The sequence below is a fragment of the Anomaloglossus baeobatrachus genome, chromosome 6, assembly GCF_048569485.1.
Source record: "Anomaloglossus baeobatrachus isolate aAnoBae1 chromosome 6, aAnoBae1.hap1, whole genome shotgun sequence".
Lineage (NCBI taxonomy): Eukaryota > Metazoa > Chordata > Amphibia > Anura > Aromobatidae > Anomaloglossus > Anomaloglossus baeobatrachus.
In genome coordinates, this window is record NC_134358.1 from 338,505,031 (window position 1) to 338,529,293 (window position 24,263).

General features: G+C 44.1%; 1 protein-coding gene across 8 annotated transcripts in view; it reads right to left on the reverse strand.

The window, feature by feature from the left end:
* Window positions 1-24,263, reverse strand: part of CTNND2 (catenin delta 2) — a 3,073,686-nt gene that overhangs the window by 1,174,917 nt on the left and 1,874,506 nt on the right. For all 8 annotated transcript variants that reach the window (XM_075314970.1, XM_075314969.1, XM_075314967.1 and 5 more), the window contains one exon: window positions 10,296-10,479. In XM_075314970.1, the coding sequence (XP_075171085.1) occupies window positions 10,296-10,479 (184 nt within the window). The remainder of the gene's footprint in view (window positions 1-10,295; window positions 10,480-24,263) is intronic.

The window sequence follows — 24,263 nt, forward strand, 5'->3', positions numbered from 1 at the left end:
CAAACGGTTGCCATTTGTCAAATCTGTCAGACCAAGCTTAGCAGAGGCAGAAATACTTTCAGCTTGGGCACCTCCATCATGAGAAACCATATGTTAGCCAAGCACACCACTAGGTGGTTGAAAGCTCTTGGTAAAAAACACGATTTCCAGACTCAAAACACTGCCACTTCCCCTGGGCTGCCTGCTTCCCAAACTTGTGTGCAAGAAGGTGGCGCTGATGCCTCTGTCTCCCAACCTGATGTTGGCCACACTCAATCATCATCGACCACACCCGCTTTGGTGTCCCAGCATTCCATTCAGTTGTCCATACCGCAGACCTTCGAAAAGAAGCGAAAATACCCAATTACGCACCCAAGAGCACAAACCATAACTGCACACATTGCATGATTGATAGCCCTTGAAATGTTGCCATATTGGCTTGTGGGAACAGAGGCTTTCCGCGACCTTTTGGCGGTGGCAGAACATCGGTACTCTGTGCCTAGCCTCCACTATTTTGCTCGTTGTGCCGACCCCGCGCTCCACAATCACGTGTCCATAAACATCAAAGGGCTCTCACCAACGCCATAACATGGAAGGTCCACTTAAAGGGAACCAAACATTAGGATTTTTGTATATAAGGTAAAGCCAGTGCAGGTACTGGCACTATCAGGCACAGTCTGTACATACAATTATTGGGCAGCTCGGATGTTTAGGCTTTCAAATCCAAGTTTGTGAAGTTTAAAAATTCATCATCTTTTTGACTGACAGTTGTACCTCTGCTGAAAATGTCCAGGCGGGTTATGCACTTGGATCCCCCCCCGCCGCCTGTTCCTCCCTCTCTCTGGCTCTATGCAAATTTTTCTATTCAGTAACATGATGTCGGAGTTGGTGCCTGCGCATAGCGCTTATCTCCCGCTCCATGTTTCTAAAGCCCGCATTACCTAGTCTTGTGCCTCAGAAGGGTGGCGCATGCGCCCTCGCTTCTTTAGATCTCGATGTGACCGCGGGAGCGCGCGTGGTCACAACAGGACTGGAGAACAGCTGATCTTACCGATTAGCTGCAGCAGACGTCTGCTACGACATCGTCTGCTGCAGCTAATTGGTAAGATCAGCTCTGAAGAAGCGACGAGATCTGAAGAAGCGAGGGTGCCGCCCCCTCAGGCACAAGACTATGTAAAGCGGGCTGGAGAAACATGGCACCGGAGATAAGTGTTACTGAATAGAAAATTTTTCATAGAGCCAGAGAGAGGGAGGAACAGGCAGTGGGGGGGCAGGAATCCATGTTCATAACTCACCTGGATATTATCAGCAGAGGTGCAACTGTCAGTCAAAAAGATGATGAATTTTTAAACTTCACAAACTTGGATTTCAAAGCCTAAACATCCAAGCTGCCCACTAATGGTATCTACAGACTCTGCCTGATAGTGCCAGTACTGCACTGGCTGTACCTTATATACAAAAATCCAGATGTTTGGTTCTCTTTAAGCACAGACAAGTGGACAAGCGGAGGTGGACATGGACGCTACATCTCACTGACGGCACACTGGGTGAACCTGGTGGCGGCTGGTACAGAGTCTGAGCCGGCAACATCCCATAAAATTCCCAGAACAGCGGGCCCCACTTCAATCAGAGTTTCAGTAGCCTCCTAAAAGAAACAACTCCCTCCTCCTCCTACTTTTCATCTGGCTCCTGTGCATCCTCCTCAACATCCGCCGGTGTCCAACCGTCAACATCATTCCCCAGCTGGGATCTCTGCAGCACTGCCTCGGCTAAATGGCAGCACGCTCTACTGAAGCTCATCTGTATCGGTGACAAATCGCACATGGCACCTGAGCTTTTGAAAGCAATAACTGAGCAGACAGATGAGTGGCTTGCACCGTTGGACCTCTGTCCAGGGATGGTAGTGTGTGATATTGGTCGTAATCTAATGGCGGCTTTAAAGCTTGGAAAGCTTGTACACGCTTCTTGTATAGCCCACGCTGTAAATTTTGTAGTTCAGCACTTTCTGAAAAAATACTGAGATACCAGACATACTTTCCAAGGTACGACATATTAGCATCCATTTCCACAAGTCATCTCCCTTTTTTGCTGGCTTGGCAGTGCTGCAGCAGCGCTTTCACTTGCCTCGTCACAGACTAATATGTGACCTCCCTATGAGATGGAATTCAACCTATTATATGTTGGCCAGGATCCATGAGCAGCAGAGGGCAGTATCCAAATTCCAGCTGGAAGGGAGGGATATCTGGCTAGTTTCAGTGTTGAGACTCCTAGCAGAGGCTCCACGGACTTTTTCGATTTGCATATTTCCCAGGGGGCAATGCACATAGGATTTCACTGTATTGAGCGCCCTTGTTGGCTGTCGGCAGTGTTTTCTCTGGCTGATCTCTCCGAGATCAGTGATTGTTTTGTCTTGTTGGTCTACTAGGCATTGCTCCCACCTGGCCAGAATCCTACTCCACACTGATGAGGGGCAATACCCCGAAACAGCTGTCTGTGGATGGATACCTGGCCTTGGTATTTCCCTTGTCATATCTTTAAACTTGTCAAAGAGTTGGATATTGACTAAAAGGGCCACTTCATATGGTGGTTATGGTGGTTTCCTAAAAAGAGCCACTCCTTGGATAGGTCCTTCCCGGAGGGATATCTGGCTAGTTTCTGTGTTGAGACTCTTAACAGAGGCTCCACGGACGTTTTTGATCTGAAAAAATACTCTGAGATACCAGACGTACTTTCCAAGGTACGACATATTAGCGTCCATTTCCACAAGTCATCTCCCTTTTTGGCTGGCTTGGCAGTGCTGCTGCAGCGCATACACTTGCCTCGTCACAGACTAATATGTGACCTCGCTATGAGATGGAATTCAACCTATTATATGTTGGCCAGGATTCATGAGCAGCAGAGGGCAGTATCCAAATTCCAGCTGGAACATGCCCGTCAGATGCAGCTGCCAGACATAAGTACTGCAGAGTGGGTGTGGATTGCAGACATTTGTCAGGTCCTAAAGAATTTTTATTACTGTACCAACATTGTGAGCAGTGAGGATGCTCTTATCAGCATTACCATTCCACTGATTTGTTTATTGAAAATGCTCTCTGGATGGTCTGACTGACCAAAGTGTTAATGCACCCGAGTTGACTATGGATCCAGACTTCACAATGGTTGCTAGTAATCCACAGAACCTCGGCCAACAGGCTCAGGCCACCTTTGGTCAGCATCATGAGGATAAGGAGGATGATGAAGAACAGGAATGGTTTGAAGTTGGTAACCAAGGGATTGACAGCCCAAGCTTCAGGGCTGTCCAGCATGGATGGCCTGAGGAGGAGCAGGAGGAGGAGTGACAGACTGAGGAGGAGAGGAGATTTAGGGAGACAGAATGTATTCTTAGTAGTGACACACAAAGGTTTCCAGTTCAGAGTGTGGCACACATGGCACAGTTCATGTCATACTGCCTTTCTCATGACTGCCAGCTAGTCCACATTTTGGCAGACAACAAATACTGGTTATGTACCTTCCTTGACCCACACTACAAAGACAAATTCGCTTCGCTACTGGCGAGGCAAATAAGGATAGGACTACGGAAACATTTAAGAGGGCTGTAGTGGAGCAGTTGATGAAACGGTTACCCTCAGATAATGCTGGCATCAGTGGTAGCATGTCATCGCACTCAACAGGATTACAAGAGAGGGCTACGCAAAGTAGGAGCAATGCAGGCGGCGGACTAATGTGCCACAACTGGTCTATTTTCCACAAAGCGTCAACTTCAAATGAGATACCAGTTGGGGGAACTATGACAAGGAGATAACACTTAAGTAAGATGGTGAGGGACTATGTAGGTGACCATATCAGCATGCTTTCAGAGTCTATAGTTCCCTTTAACTATTGGGTTTCCAAGCTGAACACTTGGCCAGACCTCGCCTTATGCGCTTTGGAAGTGCTAGCTTGCCCTGCTGCGAGTGTGTTGTCTGAGTGTGTTTTCTGCTCAGCGGGGTCAATAATAACAGATACTCGCACAGAACTATCCATGGAGAGTGCAGACAGTTTGACAATGATCAAAATGAGCCATAGATGGATTGCCCCAGAGTATCTCAGGCCGCCTGTTAACATGGCCCAGTAATAAGTGTAGCCCCAACATTTGTATTTCTTAAGTTCAAATAAGTTCCATTGTTTCTCATTCAAGACTATTTTCTCTTGTATCATCTACTGAGACCGCATGACTAATCTAACTTGTCATGCTGCTGCAATTTATTTGTTCGGCCCAATCACCCAGGGCAATATTTTTCAATCATTTTTACATTATGCACTGGCACAACCACTATTGAGGCTACACTGTGTATACAAATTGGTCAGGCAGTCTCTATTTGTGTTCTTTATTGATGCTGAGCTCCATGGTGTGTTACACGTGGCCCCCTGCGGAAATAGAATTTTTTTTTAACTCCTTGGCATGTTATGCACTGTTGCAAATCCTCCCATTTAAAAAAAAAAAAAAGCAGTTGGGAGTACTTTATAATGCTGTGCTCCATGGTGTCTGAACCATTCCCCCCTGGGGGGGAACTGATTTTTTTAAATCTTTGGTTTTAGCTAGTGGAATAAAGCCTAAGTTTCAGATTGAAACAACTGCCACTTCCACGGTGCTGCATGCTTCACAAACTGCGGTCTAGGAAGCAGGCGATGATGCCTCCTGCTCCCAACCTGCTTTTGGCCAGATGCAATCATCATCATGCAGGTAGGTATAGAGAGACTAGGTCACAGATGTAAGGAGGAGACAGGTTGTGGATGGCTTTGTAGGTCATGGTTAATGTTTTGAACTGGAGTCTTTGGGCAATGGGAAGCCAGTGAAGGGATTGGCAGAGTAGTGAGGCTGGGGAATAGCGAGGGGAGAGGTGGATTAAGTGGTCTGCAGAGTTCAGGATAGATTGGAGGCATGCAAGAGTGTTGGAAGGGAGGCCAGAGAGCAGGAGGTTGCAGTAGTCGAGGCGGGAGATGATGAGATTATGTACTAATGATTTTGCTGATTCTTGGTTAAGGAATTATTGAATGTTCTCAGTGAGAGGAACAAAATTAAAACCTTTTCACTTGTAACTAACTAATTTTGTTCCTCTCACTGAAAATATTCAATAATTTTTCAACTGGCTAACGCGGTACCAAAACCTTTTCACTTGGTTAAGGAAGGCACGGATCTGGGAGATATTTTTGAGTTGTAGTCGGCATGAAGTAAAGAGGGCTTGGATGTGCTGCTTGAAGGATAGAGCAGAGTTGATAATTACTTCAAGGCAATGAGCTTGTGAGACTGGGGAGAGTGAGCAGCCATCAACTTTGATGGATAGGCTTGGTGGAGGAGTTGAATGAGGAGGAGGAAAGAAAATGAATTCTGTTTTGTCCATGTTAAGCTTTAGGAATCGCGCAGAGAAGAAGGATGAAATAGCAGAGAGACATTGTGGAATTTTGGTTAGTAAGGACGTAATGTCAGGTCCAGAAAGTTAGATCTGAGTATCATCGACACAGAGATGATACTGAAAGCCGTGGGACTCTATGAGCTGTCCCAGGCCAAAGGTGTAGACGGAGAACAGCAGGGTTCCAAGAACTGAACCTTTGGGGACACCAACGGATAGAGGGTGGGATGAGGAGGTGGTGGGAGAGTGGGAGACGCTGAAAATTCGGTCGGTTAGGTATGAAGAGATCCAAGCTAGGGCCAAGTCTGTGATGCCCAGAGAGGAGAGAATCTGTAATAGGAGGGAGTGGTCTACTATGTCGAAGGCAGAAGACAGGTTCAGGAGGAGGAGGACAGAGGACAGTGTCGCTTGGCTTTGGCAGTTAGTAGGTTATTGGTGACTTTAGCTAGGGCAGTTTCAGTAGAGTGATTTCGTCGGAAGCCAGATTGTAGCTGGTCAAAGGGGGAGCAGGAGGAGAGGTATGAGGACAGTTCAAGATGGATATGCTGTTCCAGTAGTTTTAAGGCATAGGAGAGAAGGGATATGGGACAGTAGCTGGACACAGAGGATGGGTCAAGAGAGGGCTTTTTAAGGATGGGTAATTTTGAATAGAATTTGAATAGAGGGCCACTGGAGCCGATAGTGTTAATGGAGGAGGAGGGCAAAGCCAACACCCAAATGGCCACTTTGGCAATAGCACTGTAAAGTGTTATGGAGTACGTATTCCAACTTTCACACTAATGACATAGGGGACGCAGAAAACTATAAATGACTGCTGTCCCTCCCAATGTATGTTACAGGGCCCACCTGAGGGCCCTAAGAAGTCTGAGATTTGAGGACAGCCAGTGGCCCTTTCTACATTTGAATAGAGGGCAACTGGAACTGGTGGTGTTGGTGGAGGAGGAGGTGGAGGAGGCCAACATCCCAACGGGCACATTGTAGCTGACCTTTAAAAGTGCTGTCAAATATGTCCCAAAAAAGGAGGTGCGAGACAGACACCAATATAATGTATAAGTTAGAGCCCTTTCTGATCAAAAAAGGGAGAAAAATGTAAAAAACAAAACGTGTGAACATATGCTAAAGTGTTTTTTTTAGGTCAGGGCTTGATTTTACGTTTTATTAAAGTGATTAGGCGCTACAAACTGTTTCTTATCAATTTCCTCTTTTTTACTTTGGTTTGAGAGCTGTTCTGGTGACTATGTAAAAGCCACGTGCTGCTCTGAGCACCTTATTCCAAGACCCCAGAAATGCAGTCACGCACCTTCTACAGGCTGTGCCCATACTGTTTCAGCCTTTTCCCATCCAGTTCAGCCTTTTCCTCAGTCACCACAGCTCGCCGTTAGGTCCAACGTGAAATTATTCGGGTTTCCCATAGACTTACATTGCTCATCGAATATTCGTGAATAGTCAAATAGTGGCGACCTATTCGCCAGATATTCACAAAGTCGAATATTTTGGTATTCGATCATCTCTATTTATTACAACAAGAGTCTATCAAATAGATGAAAAAGCTGGATTGACACGTTAATCTCCCCTAAATGGAAAAGGTGATGTTTGTTTCTGTTGAGGAATGAAAAAGTGTTCTTCCATGGCAGATGGATTTGCAACACAGACACTTGGGAGAGAAGCATTTATTTATAATGTTTATCTTGGTGAGGTTAGGAGTGGTTCTGATCCTACTAGGTGCTAACATGTTCCTCAGTGTGGTGGATGTCCGGAAAGTGATCCCAGAAAATCAATTTTACTACTAGGTTTGGCACTGGTAATAATAAAAATAATAAATTTAATTTTTTTTTTGTTTTTTTTATTAATACAACCCATTGAACTAATAATTATTAATTAAATATATATTGAAGTCTGCATGCAAAGAGTATTTTAAGGTAAACTAATCTTATATTCCAGATCCATTTATCGTTCACTGGATTATATAAATGTCATTTCCCCTTTTTCACAGCTATTCACTAAAATTTCTGGGAGGTAATTATGCCAATCCCTTTTTGATCACTCTCTAATATGTTTTATTTTTTTCTTGTCATTCACATGGACCTGAGGATTAATGACACCCCTTAGAATCTCTAAAACACCAATTTTGATCTTCCTATACGGGTTTGAACCTAGGTGTCTTTTTCCTTACTGTTATTCTACTAACCCCTTTTTCTTTTTTTCCCTTTTTTCATATTAATGTTCAAATATATAGATTTCTCCTCTTATTCTGCTATACATGAATAATATGTAAGAATTCTTCCTTTCATTAGGAAGATCAGTATCTTGATGTCACATGTCAGGTTATTACACGTCACCCGCATGCTTCTTTTTGGATGTCAGCATTCTATTTAAAGAGATCATCTCTATGGACTGTGTAATGTACATTATTCTTTTTTGTTCCTGAAGCAGGGGTTATACAGCTCTGAAATGCATGGAACAATAAAATCCTATGTCTTAATCCCCATTGATCTTCAGTGATTTTGTTTGGGAGCGCGGATTAACCCTTTTCTTCCATCTCCTCCAACGCTATCTTCATGGGTTCTGCAGCCACCTTCCTCAACATGTGGTTATAGTGGTTGTGTCAATAACACAACTGCACCAGGTTAGTACACCTAATTAAATTCTTTATGGTACCACCAGATAAGACACCATTTGCGCCCCCCCTTCTGTGTTATTTCAGTTTTACAACACTATTTTAGTTATGACCGGCGGGAGGTTGAGATTATAAACCAAATCTACCCTTCGCCCAATCCTGATCCCCAAGTATTTTATATTTGTTTTGGCTATCGGGATGCTGCCCAAAGTCCCTCCATTATCTTTTGGTTTATCCTTCTCTCTGATGTAAAGAATTATTAATATTATTATTTATTATTATTATAGCGCCATCAATTCCGCGAAGGCTCACAGTCTACAAGGGATAGGTGAGGATACAGTAGGTTAGGGTGGAGCTGATTGTGCGGTGCTGTATCAGACTGAGGGTTACGGCAGGTTGTAGGCTTGTCGAAAGAGGGGGGTCTTCAGGTTCCTTTTGAAGCTTGTCAAGGTAGGCAAGAGTCTGATGTGTTAAGGCAGAGCATTCCAGAGTATGGGGGAGGCACGGGAGAAATCTTGGATGCGATGGTGGGAAGAGGAGATGAGAGGGGAGTAGAGAAGGAGATCTTGTGAGGATCGAAGGTTACGTGCAGGTAAGTACCGGGAGACTAGGTCAGAGATGTAAGGAGGAGACAGGTTGTGGATGCCTTTGTAGGTCATGGTTAGGGTTTTGAACTGGAGTCATTGGGCAATGGAAAGCCAGTGAGGGGATGCTGCTTTCAGACTTTTAGTCCCCACTGCTATTCCTTTGAAGGGTTCATGTTGTTCTATATACTGTGCTAGTGGTTCTAGCGCTAGGTCAAAGAGTAGTGGTGATAGAGGGCAGCCCTGACATGTTCCCATTTGCAATGAGAAGTGCCCCGGCATTTGTATTCTTGCAATGGGATTAGTATATATCGTTTTTACATAGTTTCGGAACTGCCCCTCCAGTCCCACCTTACCCAGTACTTGTTCCATTTTACATTGTCGAATGCTTTCTTCGCATCTAAGGTCACCAATGCTGGCTTGCTCCCACCCAACCACCTCCTTGCCCACCGTGTCTATCGCCAGCAGTGTGCGCATGTTGTTAGTAACGGCACTTCTCCCTTTAATAAAACCTACCTGGGATGGGTTTATTATTGTCGGTAGCACCTCTGCCAATCAATTCGCCATAATTTTAGAGATTATTTTAATATCCTGATTGATAAGGGAGATTGCTCTATATGACGCTGGATCTTCAGGGTTTTTCCCATCCATTGGTATCAGGATAATATGTGCTAGATTTGTGCCCTCTAATAAGGTGTTCCCCTTTAGCAGTTCGTTATACCAACATGTCAACGTGGGAGCTATCTGTGGCGCCTTAGCTTTATAAAAGTCTCCTGTGTGTCCGTCAGGGCCTGGTGATTTACCTGCAGGTAGGTAGCTTATTACCGACTTAACCTCCTCCTGTGAACTATTTTAAAATGGACAGCAATGAGTCCTGACCTCAATCCTATTGAAAATCTTTGGGGTGAGCTACAATCTGCCATTGGCAAAAATAATCTGCAAATATTTAAGAGCTTGAACAAACTGCAAAGGGAGAGTGAGAGAAAATACTAGCTGAGGAGTGCAAGAAGCTTATAGATTGCTACAGGAAACGTTTGGAGGCTGTCATCAATGCCAAAGAGTATACAACCAGGTATTAATTAGAGGTGCCTTCATTGCTGCACAAGCTGTTTATTTGGTTTCTTCTTTGAAATTGCCACATGTAAGTTACCAAACAATGTTATATTGTTCTATTATTTTGGACCACTAATAAAAAGTCCTGAGTATATAAGTTTGGTACATTTCCATTTATATCTGAAGATTTTGTACAATCTATGACAAAATTGAAGGGGTATGAATAATGGAACCTATCTAAGTCGGTGAGGGAACCCAGGGCCCAGCGGTAGGCTTGGTAAAGGGTCACCATCTCCCCTTTCTCTAGACATAGGGTTTCCTTTTCTTTCGCTTTCGCCATTGCTTGGTACTTCCCCGTACCTAGGTAACAGGAACTTTCATTTGATGAGTGTTCGTGTTGAAACATTGGGGCAAAATGACACTTGAGAAATGTATGCAATTCGTTTCTGCATACAGGAGGCATCTTGAAGCTGTCTTCATAAACAAAGCCTTTTGTTCAATAAAATGTAAACTGACAGCACTGCAGAGGTGAAATAAAACCCCACTAATGTAATGTTTAACTGCAGAATGGTTAGAGTGCTTACAGTATCACAAAAACATCAGAACCAGACTGTGCAGCAATGAAAAAAGGTAGCTTGGTGTGATGTGTTATATTTATTACTTTATCCTTACCTTAGGCATCCAGTTGCATTGCGAAGCACCTGTGATGAATGTAACTGTATTTTACGATCATCCTGCAGTATAGAGTTTTCCCATCCAGAATGCGGGATAATCACTGCATTTGTCAATACAGCTAGGGCATCTTGAATTATTGGCATTTTTAGTGCATCACAAGAAGAAAGATTCCACAAAACTCCTACATGTAATAAAACAAATGGTAGTTAGGCAACACAAAAATGATTGTATTTGATTTATTTATTTATTTATTTGCTTATCTTTTTCAACATAAATAAAAATATCAAATTACTGAAGACACGTATCCTGGAAATGATTGAGAGACCTTCAAATAAAAATGACGCCTCCTGACGAAGCCTCTGGTGAAACGTACGTCGAGGTACGCCTGGTCTCCTGTGACTTTATTTAGTCCTGCCAAGATGACGCAAGGTAATGTTCTGTTTTGAGCTATTTGCTTTATTTCAAGCTATTTTCCATACTAGCTGGTGATTATGTCTATGTTCAGTCAGTTATACCATGAGCTGATTTGTTATACATCATGGCTATTTAATATGTACTGACTTACCTATCACATGGTGGGAATTGTCTATGCATTGTCATTAATTGCTGAGCATGTGCAATCTTGAATTGACCTCTATATGAGTTGGTATTTATATTTGACTATTGCCTGCTATATTGCTGTCAGTGCTAGCAAACTTTTTCTTAATTTTTCATCTATATATATTCTTGAATTTGCTTGTCAAATATTTTGGTTGATTCTAATAATACCATTGATTTTTACATTGTTGCATGCTCAGGCATTTTTTGACTAATACAGCCATTATGCATATTTGTTATATATCAATATTATTTGATATTTAGGCATTGGAGACCTAGTGTTTTTTCTGCTCTGTTCTTTGGTGGTATTTTTTGCCACCACTATTTTATTGCTGCCACATGTTTTATACAAGTTCTTCAATAAATGTTGTACATTTTTTCACACTAATTTGGTTGTCTCTTGTTTGTCACCCTTATATTAATAGGGTAATCCGTTTAGGTTTAAATATTATACTTCCGGATCCATCTCTTTACTTTCTTTGTAGGAAGTGTTTTGTAGGTTTGTTAAAAAAAAACTAGTGGCATCTTTTAACCTCTTAGTAGAGATTAGTGGACCTGTAGGTGTTCAGGTTCAGCCGAACACTAGATAAAGTTCAGTTCTGGATCCGGACTTGACCTGAACTTTTGAACTTGATTGGAATTCACTCATAGGGCAATTCGTATCTCCACCCAGATGCAGCCAACCATAAACAGAATCCTTTCATAAGATAGAGGACAGGGTTTTTCAATTTTTTTTTCTTGTACAAACTACATCCGATAATGCTGTTTTTACCCCCAGTGCAAAGCATTAAAACACTGCAAGTGTCTTTCACTGGGTTGAGCACCAAGCATACCCAAGCACAGTGAGGATCGTTCGAGTGGTCAGTATACGTAAAGCACCCGAACTTCAAACTCGAATACTGATTTTTTTTTTTTTTTTAAAAACCTATGCTTGGTATAAACACCAAACTTTACTGTTCAGGTCCGCTCATCTCTACCCCTTTCTGCTAAAGCCAGTTTTTATCTTCCTGACCAAACCCCACTTTTCAAATCTGATGGGTCACTTTGTACTTCTAGAATGTTTCAACAAAACCCAGTGATCGTGACATTGTTTTTTTGGGACACATTGTTTACTGTAAATGTAAGACAATATGATTTCAGTTTTTTTTTTTCCATAAAACAATGTAGAATTTGTTGAAAAATTTGAAAAATGTATAATTTTTGAACTTTTAATTTTTATGCACTTAAAACAGATAGTGATACCAGAGACAATACTTAATACATAACATTTTGCATATATCTACTTCGCAGAGGTATAATTTTTTCAATTCTTGTTGTATACCACTGCTTAAGCAAACAGTTGGGCTCAGAAGAGAAGGTGTGCCAACGTCAAAATGACATTGCTGTATAAATATTCCATTTTATGTCACTATTTTAATAGCTTCACGGTTCGGAACCTGTGAAGTGGTTAAAGGAACTAACATGCCCATTTCTCCACCAGGAAGCCACTCAACACTTTTGACATTGGCAAAAAAAAAATGATGGCAAAACCACTTCAGGAAATAGACTAATGGCACCTGGAAAAGTGCCACCATCAGAAATGAAATATTTTGTGCACATACTCTTAGGATTATTTTTTTACAGCATTGACTGTTGGGAATAAGTGACATAACTTATTCTCTAGATCAGTATGATTAATGCAATTAAATAAATTATTCTCCTCAACATTGAAATTGCAACATAGAGATCTTTCCCATGATCTGTTTGTACCAAGGACTGTGACAAGAACAAGGGGGCATTCTCTTCGATTGGAGGAAAGAAAATTTCTACATAAGCATAGAAGAGGGTTCTTCACGGTAAGGCTATGTGCGCACGTTGCGTCGTAGTGCCTGCAGTTAATTCTGTACGTTTTCCTGCCTTTGGTTTTTGACCAAATGGCTTTTGACCATTTTGTAGCGCTAAAAACTTATGCGTATTTACCGTGTTTTTAGTGCATTTTCAGCGCTTTTTGCCTGCTTTTTCACCTGCATTTCTGCAGATGCGTTTTGTAGATCAATACACTGTGAAATAAAGTTGAAATAGTCAAACAGAATGAAAAAAGATAAAAAAAAGGATAAAATTAACTTTTAATAAAACTATATGGAAAATCATCAATTTTAATGAAATAATAGCGGTTATGCACATTTTAACAGAAAAATAGGTAAAGTTTATTATTTTTTAGCATTTAAATTTTCGGTTATTGTGTGTGTGTAAAGGAACATTATAACCCTTTAATTTTATGCCAGAAAAGCATGCATTTTTGAAGCCAAAAACGCAGTGGAAAAGCAGGGAAAAAGCAGGAAAAACGCAGGAATTGTGGTTTTGGTTGCCTTTTGCCATTTCTCATTGACTCTAATGTTATGGAAACGCTGCAGAAATGGCAAAAACAATTGACATGCTGCTTCTTTTTCTGCATGGTTTTTGACCCAAAATATGCAAATTAAACGCTGCAGAAAAAAAAGCAAAGTGCGGACAGAAATTCATCTTTTCCCATAGACTTTGCTGGAAATCAAAAACGCATGCGTTTTGGCGCAAAAACGTTGCCGCTAAAAACGCAGAAACACGGGTAAAAACGCAACGTGCGCACATAGCCTAAGAGCAGTGCGGCTCTGGAACTCTCTTCCTGGGGAAGTGGTGATGGCCCACTCACTGAATGAATTTAAGAGAGGAATGGATGCTTTTCGTGAAAGCAACAGTATAGAAGGTTATTAATAACATAATATTACAGGTAGATAGTTGACCCAGATAAAGAGTCGGGAAAGAATATTTTTCTCTATGAAGAAAATTGGCTCCTACTCTGTGGGTTGTACCTTCCCCTGGTTCAACACTGCAGAACAGCTGCACTAAAAATAGGCTGAACTAGATGGACATAATGTCTTTTTTCCGCCTTACAAACTATGTTACTATGTAACACCAAAAATGAAAAGTTATGGAATAATGGAAATCACAGGATGGATAGATATGTTAATATTATGTAAAGCCCTTCATGACTGAGGACATACTGGTATGTTAAAAATCATGCTGCAGTGATCCCTGCACATATCTGCTGATTTGAACACCACTAACAAATGGGGATTGCTTGGCACCACCTGAATTATTGGAAAAATCATGTGCCATGTACCTATCAAATCACCTGAACACACAAAATATGGTACCAAGGAGGCACCAGACTTGTAAATAATAAATAATTAATGTGGAGTAGACCTTGATGTGTGCAAAAATACAATATTTATTTATTTATAAAGGGCGGCAAACACTCACAATTTTAAAATCATTTAAAATCAGACATAAACACTAAACACTGCCTCCAACATAGGACATATCGATTGCATAGTCAAGCATATTGAGGGTAAACAACAATACTGCCCCCTATCTGGATGTTCTTATACAAAATCAAGTATATGCTCCATCTATGCTAAGAATGTGCTTGTATTGCATCAAGTTATTGCTGGATATCCTGAGACTGTTACCAAATGGTATGTAGCAAAGGCTAAATTAGCCAAAAAATAAATGAAAATGATAAATCCAAACAGCCACTAAGGATGGTTACCAAAACTGCAATACAAGGTCCTGGAGTCACACATTCTTAGCATAGATGGAGCATATACTTGATTTTGTATACGAACATCCAGATAGGGGGCAGTATTGTTAAGTTTACCCTCAATATGCTTGACTATGCAATCGATATGTCATATGTTGGAGGCAGTGTTTAGTGTTTATGTCTGATTTTAAATGATTTTAAAATTGTGAGTGTTTGCCGCCCTTTATAAATAAATAAATATTGTATTTTTGCACACATCAAGGTCTACTCCACATTAATTATTTATTATTTACAAGTCTGGTGCCTCCTTTGTACCATATTTTGTGTGTTCAGCTGATTTGCAGTTAACAGGCACGGGTGCATACGCAATCCATCAGTACCTGTTAACCCCTTAGATCATGCTAATCGCCTTTCCCCACTGCCATCGGAGGCACCATGACGCAATCATGGGGAGCCGGTGGTTGCCATGGTAGCAACGGGTCATGTGATGACTCCTGTTGCTATTATGATGTATTTCCTGTTAGAGCTGACAGAACAGTGGCTCTAATATAAACGCAGCTCTGCTGACTATAGCTGTGCAGCTCTGATCAACAACAATGAATCAGTAATCAGACTGATGATCCCCTAAGATTTTAGAAAAATAAAAAACCTAAAAGTTCAAATCACTCCCCATTTGCCCCATTGAAAATTAAACGGTTAAAAAAATAAAAATATACACATATTTGTTGTCGCCATGTTTAGAAATGACCAATCTATCAAAATATAAAATAAATTAACCTGATCGGTAAAGGGCGTAGCGGCAAAAAATTCCACACACCAAAATTAAGTTTTTTTGGTTGTCACAAATTTTGCACAAAATGCAATAATGAGATAAAAAAAAGTAGCATCTGCGCAAATATGGTACCATTAAAAACGACACCTCAAGAGGCAAAAAATAAGCCATCACTGAGCCCCATATCCCAAAAAATGAGAACACTACGTGTCACGGAAAATGGCGCAAAAAGTGCACCACTCTTTTTGGACAAACGTCTGAATTTTTTAACTCCTTAGATAAAAGTAAACCTATACATGTTTGGTATCTACGAACTTGCACTGACCTGAGTAATGAGAACAACACATCAGTTTTACCACATAGTAAACACGGTTAATAAAATACCCTCAAAACAATCGTGCAATCATACCTTTTTTGCAATTTTTCCGCACTTTCAATTTTTTTGTCATATTCCAGTAAATCATTTGTACAACTCACAGTTTCAATTAAAACTACAACTGATCCCACAAAAAACAAGCTTTCAGATGAAAAGATTAAAAAAAAATAAAAAAGTTACGGTTCTCGGAAGAAGAGGAGCAAAAAACAAAAATGAAAAACCGAAAATCACCTGGGTGTGAAGGGGTTAATGAAAAAAATAAACAACATTTTTAAAACATCAGACCTATAAGACAAAGGAATCACAACCTCAAATTAATTTAATTAACACCACTTAAAAATACATAGATTACAGCAAAACTTGTGTCAATGGAATGTACAGGAAAATTAAAAAAATCTATATATATAATTGCCTTATTCTGTCTGTCTGTCTGTCTGTCTGTGTTGCTCCAAAATGACGTCATTACAGTGACAACCGTCGCTCGGCCCGCCCCCAGCACGCATTGGCCGCTCGGCTCGGCCCAGCCCCGCCCCCCGCACGCATTGGCCGCTCGGCTCTACCTGGCCCCGCTCCTTGCACGCATTGGCCGCTCGGCCCGGCCCCAACCCCCACACATGTTGGTTGCTCGGCCCCGCCCCCCGCACACATTGGCCGCTCGGCCACGCCCCCTCACACACGTTGGCCGCTCGGCCACGCCCCTACACATGTAGGCCACTTGGCTCCGCCCCCGCACATGTTGGCCGCTCGGCCCTGCCCCCAACACACGTTGGCCGCTCAGCCCCGCCCCCTACACACTTTGGCCGCTCGGCCCCACCCCCGCACATGTTGGGCACCTATACATCTCCCCTCGCACACATTGGGCACCTATTAGACACCTCCCCCCAGGACTACTCCACCTATTAGACAACTCCCCCCAGGACTACTCCACCTATTGGACACCTCCCCACAGGACTACTCTACCTATTAGACACCTTCCCCCTAGGACTACTCTCCTTATTAGACACCTCCCCCCCAGGACTACTCCACCTATTAGACACCTCCCCCCAGGACTACTCCACCTATTAGACACCTTCCCCCCAGGAGTACTCCTCCTATTAGACTCCTCTCCCCCAAGACTACTCCTCTTATTATACTCCTCTCTCTCAGGAATACTACTCCTATTATACTCCTCTCTCCCCAGGACTACTCCTCCTATTATACTCCTCTCTCCCCAGGACTACTCCTCCTATTATACTCCTCTCACCCCTGGACTACTACTCCTATTATACTCCTCACCTCCAGGACTACTACTCCCATTATACTCCTCAACTCTAGGACTACTCCTCCTATTATACTCCTCTCTCTCCCCTGGACTACTCCTTTTATTATACTCCTTTCCCCCCAGGAATACTCCTTCTATTATACTCCTCTCTCCCCAGGACTACTCCTCCTATTATACTCCTCTCCCCCCCAGGAATACTCCCCCTATTATACTCCTCTCCCCCCAGGACTCCTCCTCCTATTATACTCCTCTCTCCCCAGGACTACTACTCCTATTATACTCCTCTCTCCCCAGGACTACTCCTCCTATTATACTTCTCTTCCCCAGGACTACTCCTCCTATTATCCTCCTCTTCCCCCAGGACTACTCCCCCTATTATCCTCCTCTTCCCCCAGGACTACTCCTCCTATTACAGTATACTCCTCTCCCCCCAACCCAGGACTACTCCTATTATACTCCTCTCTTCCCAGGAACTACTCCTCCTATTATACTCCTCCCCCCCAGGACTACTCCTCCTATTATACTCCTCTCCCCCAGGACTCCTCCTCCTATTATACTCCTCTCTCCCCAGGACTACTCCTCCTATTATACTCCTCTCTCCCCAGGACTACTCCTCCTATTATACTCCTCTCTCCCCAGGACTACTCCTCCTATTATACTCCTCTCCCCCCGGGAATACTCCTATTATACTCCTCCCCCCAAGGACTACTCCTCCTATTATACTCCTCTCCCCCAGGACTCCTCCTCCTATTATACTCCTCTCTCCCCAGGACTACTCCTCCTATTATACTTCTCTCTCCCCAGGACTACTCCTCCTATTATACTCCTCTCTCCCCAGGACTACTCCTCCTATTATACTCCTCTCTTCCCAGGACTACTCCTCCTATTATACTCCTCTCCCCCCAGGACTACTCCTCCTATTAAACTCCTCTCCCCCAGGACTTCTCCTCCTATTATACTCACCTGCCCCCAGGACTACTCCTCCTATTATTCTCCTCTTTCCCCAGGACTATTCCTCCTATTATACTCCTCACCTCCAGGACTACCCCTCCTATTATACTCCTCACTTCTAGGACTACTCCTCCTATTATACTCCTCTCTCCCCAGGATTACTCCTCCTATTATACTCCTCTCCACCCAGGAATACTACTTGTATTATACTCCTCTGTCCCCTGGACTACTCCTCCTATTATACTCCTCTCCCCCAGGACTCCTCCTCCTATTATACTTCTCTCTCCCCAGGACTACTCCTCCTATTATACTCCTCTGCCCCCAGGACTACTCCTCCTATTATACTCCTCTTTCCCAAGGACTACTCCTCCTATTATACTTCTCACCTCCAGGACTACTCCTCCTATTATGCTCCTCACCTCTAGGACTACTCCTCCTATTATACTCCTCTCTCCCCAGGACTACTCCTCCTATTATACTCCTCTCCCCCTGGAAATACTCCTATTATACTCCTCTCTCCCCAGGACTACTCCTCCTATTATACTCCTCTCTTCCCAGGACTACTCCTCCTATTATACTCCTCTCCCCCAGGACTCCTCCTCCTATTATACTCCTCTCTCCCCAGGACTACTCCTCCTATTATACTCCTCTCTCCCCAGGACTACTCCTCCTATTATACTCCTCTCTCCCCAGGACTACTCCTCCTATTATACTCCTCTCTTCCCAGGACTACTCCTCCTATTATACTCCTCTCTCCCCAGGACTACTTCTCCTATTATACTCCTCTCCACCCAGGAATACTACTTGTATTATACTCCTCTTTCCCCTGGACTACTCCTCCTATTATACTCCTCTCCCCCAGGACTCCTCCTCCTATTATACTCCTCTCTCCCCAGGACTACTCCTCCTATTATACTCCTCTCCCCCAGGACTCCTCCTCCTATTATACTCCTCTCTCCCCAGGACTACTCCTCCTATTATACTCCTCTCTCCCCAGGACTCCTCCTCCTATTATACTCCTCCCCCCCAGGACTACTCCTCCTATTATACTCCTCTCCCCCAGGACTCCTCCTCCTATTATACTCCTCTCTCCCCAGGACTACTCCTCCTATTATACTCCTCTCTCCCCAGGACTACTCCTCCTATTATACTCCTCTCTCCCCAGGACTACTCCTCCTATTATACTCCTCTCTTCCCAGGACTACTCCTCCTATTATACTCCTCTCTCCCCAGGACTACTTCTCCTATTATACTCCTCTCCACCCAGGAATACTACTTGTATTATACTCCTCTTTCCCCTGGACTACTCCTCCTATTATACTCCTCTCCCCCAGGACTCCTCCTCCTATTATACTCCTCTCTCCCCAGGACTACTCCTCCTATTATACTCCTCTGCCCCCAGGACTACTCCTCCTATTATACTCCTCTTTCCCAAGGACTACTCCTCCTATTATACTTCTCACCTCCAGGACTACTCCTCCTATTATACTCCCCTCTCCCCAGGACTACTCTTCCTATTATACTCCTCTCCCCCCGGGAATACTCCTATTATACTCCTCTCTCCCCAGGACTACTCCTCCTATTATACTCCTCTCTTCCCAGGACTACTCCTCCTATTATACTCCTCCCCCCCAGGACTACTCCTCCTATTATACTCCTCTCCCCCAGGACTCCTCCTCCTATTATACTCCTCTCTCCCCAGGACTACTCCTCCTATTATACTCCTCTCTCCCCAGGACTACTCCTCCTATTATACTCCTCTCTCCCCAGGACTACTCCTCCTATTATACTCCTCTCTTCCCAGGACTACTCCTCCTATTATACTCCTCTCCCCCCAGGACTACCCCTCCTATTAAACTCCTTTCCCCCAGGACTTCTCCTCCTATTATACTCACCTGCCCCCAGGACTACTCCTCCTATTATACTCCTCTTTCCCCAGGACTACTCCTCCTATTATACTCCTCACTTCCAGGACTACTCCTCCTATTATACTCCTCACCTCTAGGACTACTCCTCCTATTATACTCCTCTCTCCCCAGGACTACTCCTCCTATTATACTCCTCTCCACCCAGGAATACTACTTGTATTATACTCCTCTTTCCCCTGGACTAATCCTCCTATTATACTCCTCTCCCCCAGGACTCCTCCTCCTATTATACTCCTCTCTCCCCAGGACTACTCCTCCTATTATACTCCTCTGCCCCCAGGACTACTCCTCCTATTATACTCCTCTTTCCCAAGGACTACTCCTCCTATTATACTCCCCTCTCCCCAGGACTACTTTTCCTATTATACTCCTCTCCCCAGGACTACTTTTCCTATTATACTCCTCTCCCCCCGGGAATATTCCTATTATACTCCTCTCTCCCCAGGACTACTCCTCCTATTATACTCCTCTCTTCCCAGGACTACTCCTCCTATTATGCTCCTCTCCCCCCAGGACTACTCCTCCTATTATACTCATCTCCCCCCAGGACTACTCCTCCTATTATACTCCTCTTACCCCAGGACTACTCCTCCTATTATACTCCTCCCCCCCCAGGACTACTCCTCCTATTATACTCCTCTCCCCCCAGGACTCCTCCTCCTATTATACTCCTCTCTCCCCAGGACTACTACTCCTATTATACTCCTCTCTCCCCAGGACTACTCCTCCTATTATACTCCTCTTCCCCAGGACTACTCCTCCTATTATCCTCCTCTTCCCCCAGGACTACTCCCCCTATTATCCTCCTCTTCCCCCAGGACTACTCCTCCTATTACAGTATACTCCTCTCCCCCCACCCCAGGACTACTCTTATTATACTCCTCTCTTCCCAGGAACTACTCCTCCTATTATACTCCTCCCCCCCAGGACTACTCCTCCTATTATACTCCTCTCCCCCAGGACTCCTCCTCCTATTATACTCCTCTCTCCCCAGGACTACTCCTCCTATTATACTCCTCTCCCCCCCAGGAATACTCCCCCTATTATACTCCTCTCCCCCCAGGACTCCTCCTCCTATTATTCTCCTCTCTCCCCAGGACTACTACTCCTATTATACTCCTCTCTCCCCAGGACTACTCCTCCTATTATACTCCTCTTCCCCAGGACTACTCCTCCTATTATCCTCCTCTTCCCCCAGGACTACTCCCCCTATTATCCTCCTCTTCCCCCAGGACTACTCTTCCTATTACAGTATACTCCTCTCCCCCCAACCCAGGACTACTCCTATTATACTCCTCTCTTCCCAGGAACTACTCCTCCTATTATACTCCTCCCCCCCAGGACTACTCCTCCTATTATACTCCTCTCCCCCAGGACTCCTCCTCCTATTATACTCCTCTCTCCCCAGGACTACTCCTCCTATTATACTCCTCTCTCCCCAGGACTACTCCTCCTATTATACTCCTCTCTCCCCAGGACTACTCCTCCTATTATACTCCTCTCCCCCCGGGAATACTCCTATTATACTCCCCCCCCCCAGGACTACTCCTCCTATTATACTCCTCTCTCCCCAGGACTACTCCTCCTATTATACTCCTCTCTCCCCAGGACTACTCCTCCTATTATACTCCTCTCTCCCCAGGACTACTCCTCCTATTATACTCCTCTCTTCCCAGGACTACTCCTCCTATTAAACTCCTCTCCCCCAGGACTTCTCCTATTATACTCCTCTCTCCCCAGGACTACTCCTCCTATTATACTCCTCTTTCCCCAGGACTACTCCTCCTATTATACTCCTCACCTCCAGGACTACTCCTCCTATTATACTCCTCACCTCTAGGACTACTCCTCCTATTATACTCCTCTCTCCCCAGGACTACTCCTCCTATTATACTCCTCTCCACCCAGGAATACTACTTGTATTATACTCCTCTTTCCCCTGGACTACTCCTCCTATTATACTCCTCTCCCCCAGGACTCCTCCTCCTATTATACTCCTCTCTCCCCAGGACTACTCCTCCTATTATACTCCTCTGCCCCCAGGACTACTCCTCCTATTATACTCCTCTTTCCCAAGGACTACTCCTCCTATTATACTTCTCACCTCCAGGACTACTCCTCCTATTATGCTCCTCACCTCTAGGACTAATCCTCCTATTATACTCCTCTCTCCCCAGGACTACTCCTCCTATTATACTCCTTTCCCCCGGGAATACTCCTATTATACTCCTCTCTCCCCCAGGACTACTCCTCCTATTATACTCCTCTCTCCCCAGGACTACTCCTCCTATTATACTCCTCTCTTCCCAGGACTACTCCTCCTATTATGCTCCTCTCTCCCCAGGACTACTCCTCCTATTATACTCCTCTCTTCCCAGGACTACTCCTCCTATTATGCTCCTCTCCCCCCAGGACTACTCCTCCTATTATACTCCTCCCCCCCAGGACTACTCCTCCTATTATACTCCTCTCTCCCCAGGACTACTCCTCCTATTATAGTCCTCCTATTATACTCCTCTCTGAGGGGTGCACAGCATGGGGGATGGAGCTCGATGGGGGGTGCGCAGCATGGGGGAATGAAGCACGATGGTGGTGCGCAGCATGGGGGGATGAAGCACGATGGGGGTGCGCAGCATGGGGGGATGCAGCACGATAGGGGTGTGCAGCATGGGGGGATGAAGCACGATGGGGGTGCGCAGCATGGGGGGATGCAGCACGATAGGGGTGTGCAGCATGGGGGATGGAGCATGATGGGGGTACGCAGCATGGAGGATGGAGCACGATGGGGGTGTGCAGCATGGGTATGGATCACGATAGGGGTGCGCAGCATGGGGGATGGAGCACGATGGGGGGGTGCACAGCATGGGGGATGGAGCACGATGGAGGTGCACAGCATGGGGGATGGAGTACGATGGGGGTGCACACCTCCCCCCAAAACACACACACACCGCCACACACGCACCACATAACACACCACACACACACTAGGAACCACAAACACCCACACAGACAACGCCGCACACACACAACACCCAACACACAAACACCACAGCATATAAAAATATACGCACACACTGCGCAACACACACACACTGCACAAAACATACCTCCCCCTAAAACACACACACCCACACAAACCGCGCAACACACATAGCACCACACACACAACGCTGCAGACACACAGCGCTCCACAAACAGCGCAACACACACAACACAACACACAAGCAACACCGCTCTCACATCCCCCCACACCCAGACAACACCCAGAACATTTACAGCGCCCTACACAAACACTTGGCAACTACACACAACAACATCTATATATGTAACAAAAATCATACATTAACTACACAATAAATTGTAGAATCCCCAATGTGTTAGAATCGGGCCACCTTCTAGTAAATAATAAACATTAGATATTCTGATATGAGGTTCTCAGTTAGAGGTCAAGAAGTAGAAACACCTTAAAAACTGGTATTAACCAAATGTAGATTTACCATTGCATATTCAGTGACCAAAAACGTCCATGATAAAGACAAGTGCACAAGTATCAGACAAGTACAGGTGCATCTCAATAAATTAGAATATCATCAAAAAGTTAATTTATTTCAGTAATTGAATACAAAAAGGGAAACACATATATTATATAGAGTCATTACACACAGAGTGATCTATTTTATGTGTTTATTTCTGTTAATGTTGATGATTATGGATTACAGCCAATGAAAACCCAACAGTCATTATCTCAGAAAATTAGAATATTATATAAGACTAACTGAAAAAATTATTTTAAATTCAGAAATGTTGGCTTACTGAAAAGTATGTAGCGTAAATGCACTCAATACTTGGTCAGGGCGCATGAATGAATTACTGCATCAATGCGGCATGGCATGGAAGCGATCAGCCTGTGGCACTGCTGAGGTGTTATAGAGCCCCAGGTTGCTTTGATAGCAGGCTTCAGTTCGTCTGCATTGTTGGGTCTGGTGTTTCTCATCATCCTCTTAACAATACCTCATAGATTCATAGGTCAAGTGAGTTTGCTGGCCAATCAAGCACAGTGATACTGTGAGATGAGCCACCCCCCTAGTGTTCAAGTTCGGTTCGGTTCGGCAAACGGCGGGTGTGTTCGGCGAACGTTCGGCGAACGTTCGACGAACACCTTCGAACCCCATTGAAAACAATGGCAGGCAAACACAAACACATACAAACACATAGAAAACACAAAAAAAAGGTTCAGCTTACCAGCGTAGAAGCCACAGGACAACTCCTGATTTGTGCACGGATCGATCCAGATGAGCCAGTTCTGGTAAGAAGTACGTATACACAGAGTAAACTCCTTCTACGGTGTCCAAAAGTGAAACTACAGTGGTACCTCGCTTAACGAGTAACTCTCTTAACGAGAATTTCGCTTAACAAGCAAAGCTTTCTGTAAATTTGTAACCCGCTTTACGAGAAAGCTTTGCTGTACAAGCGAAATTCTCACCTCACACACTTCCGGTTTCGTCCATCTACCACACTCTG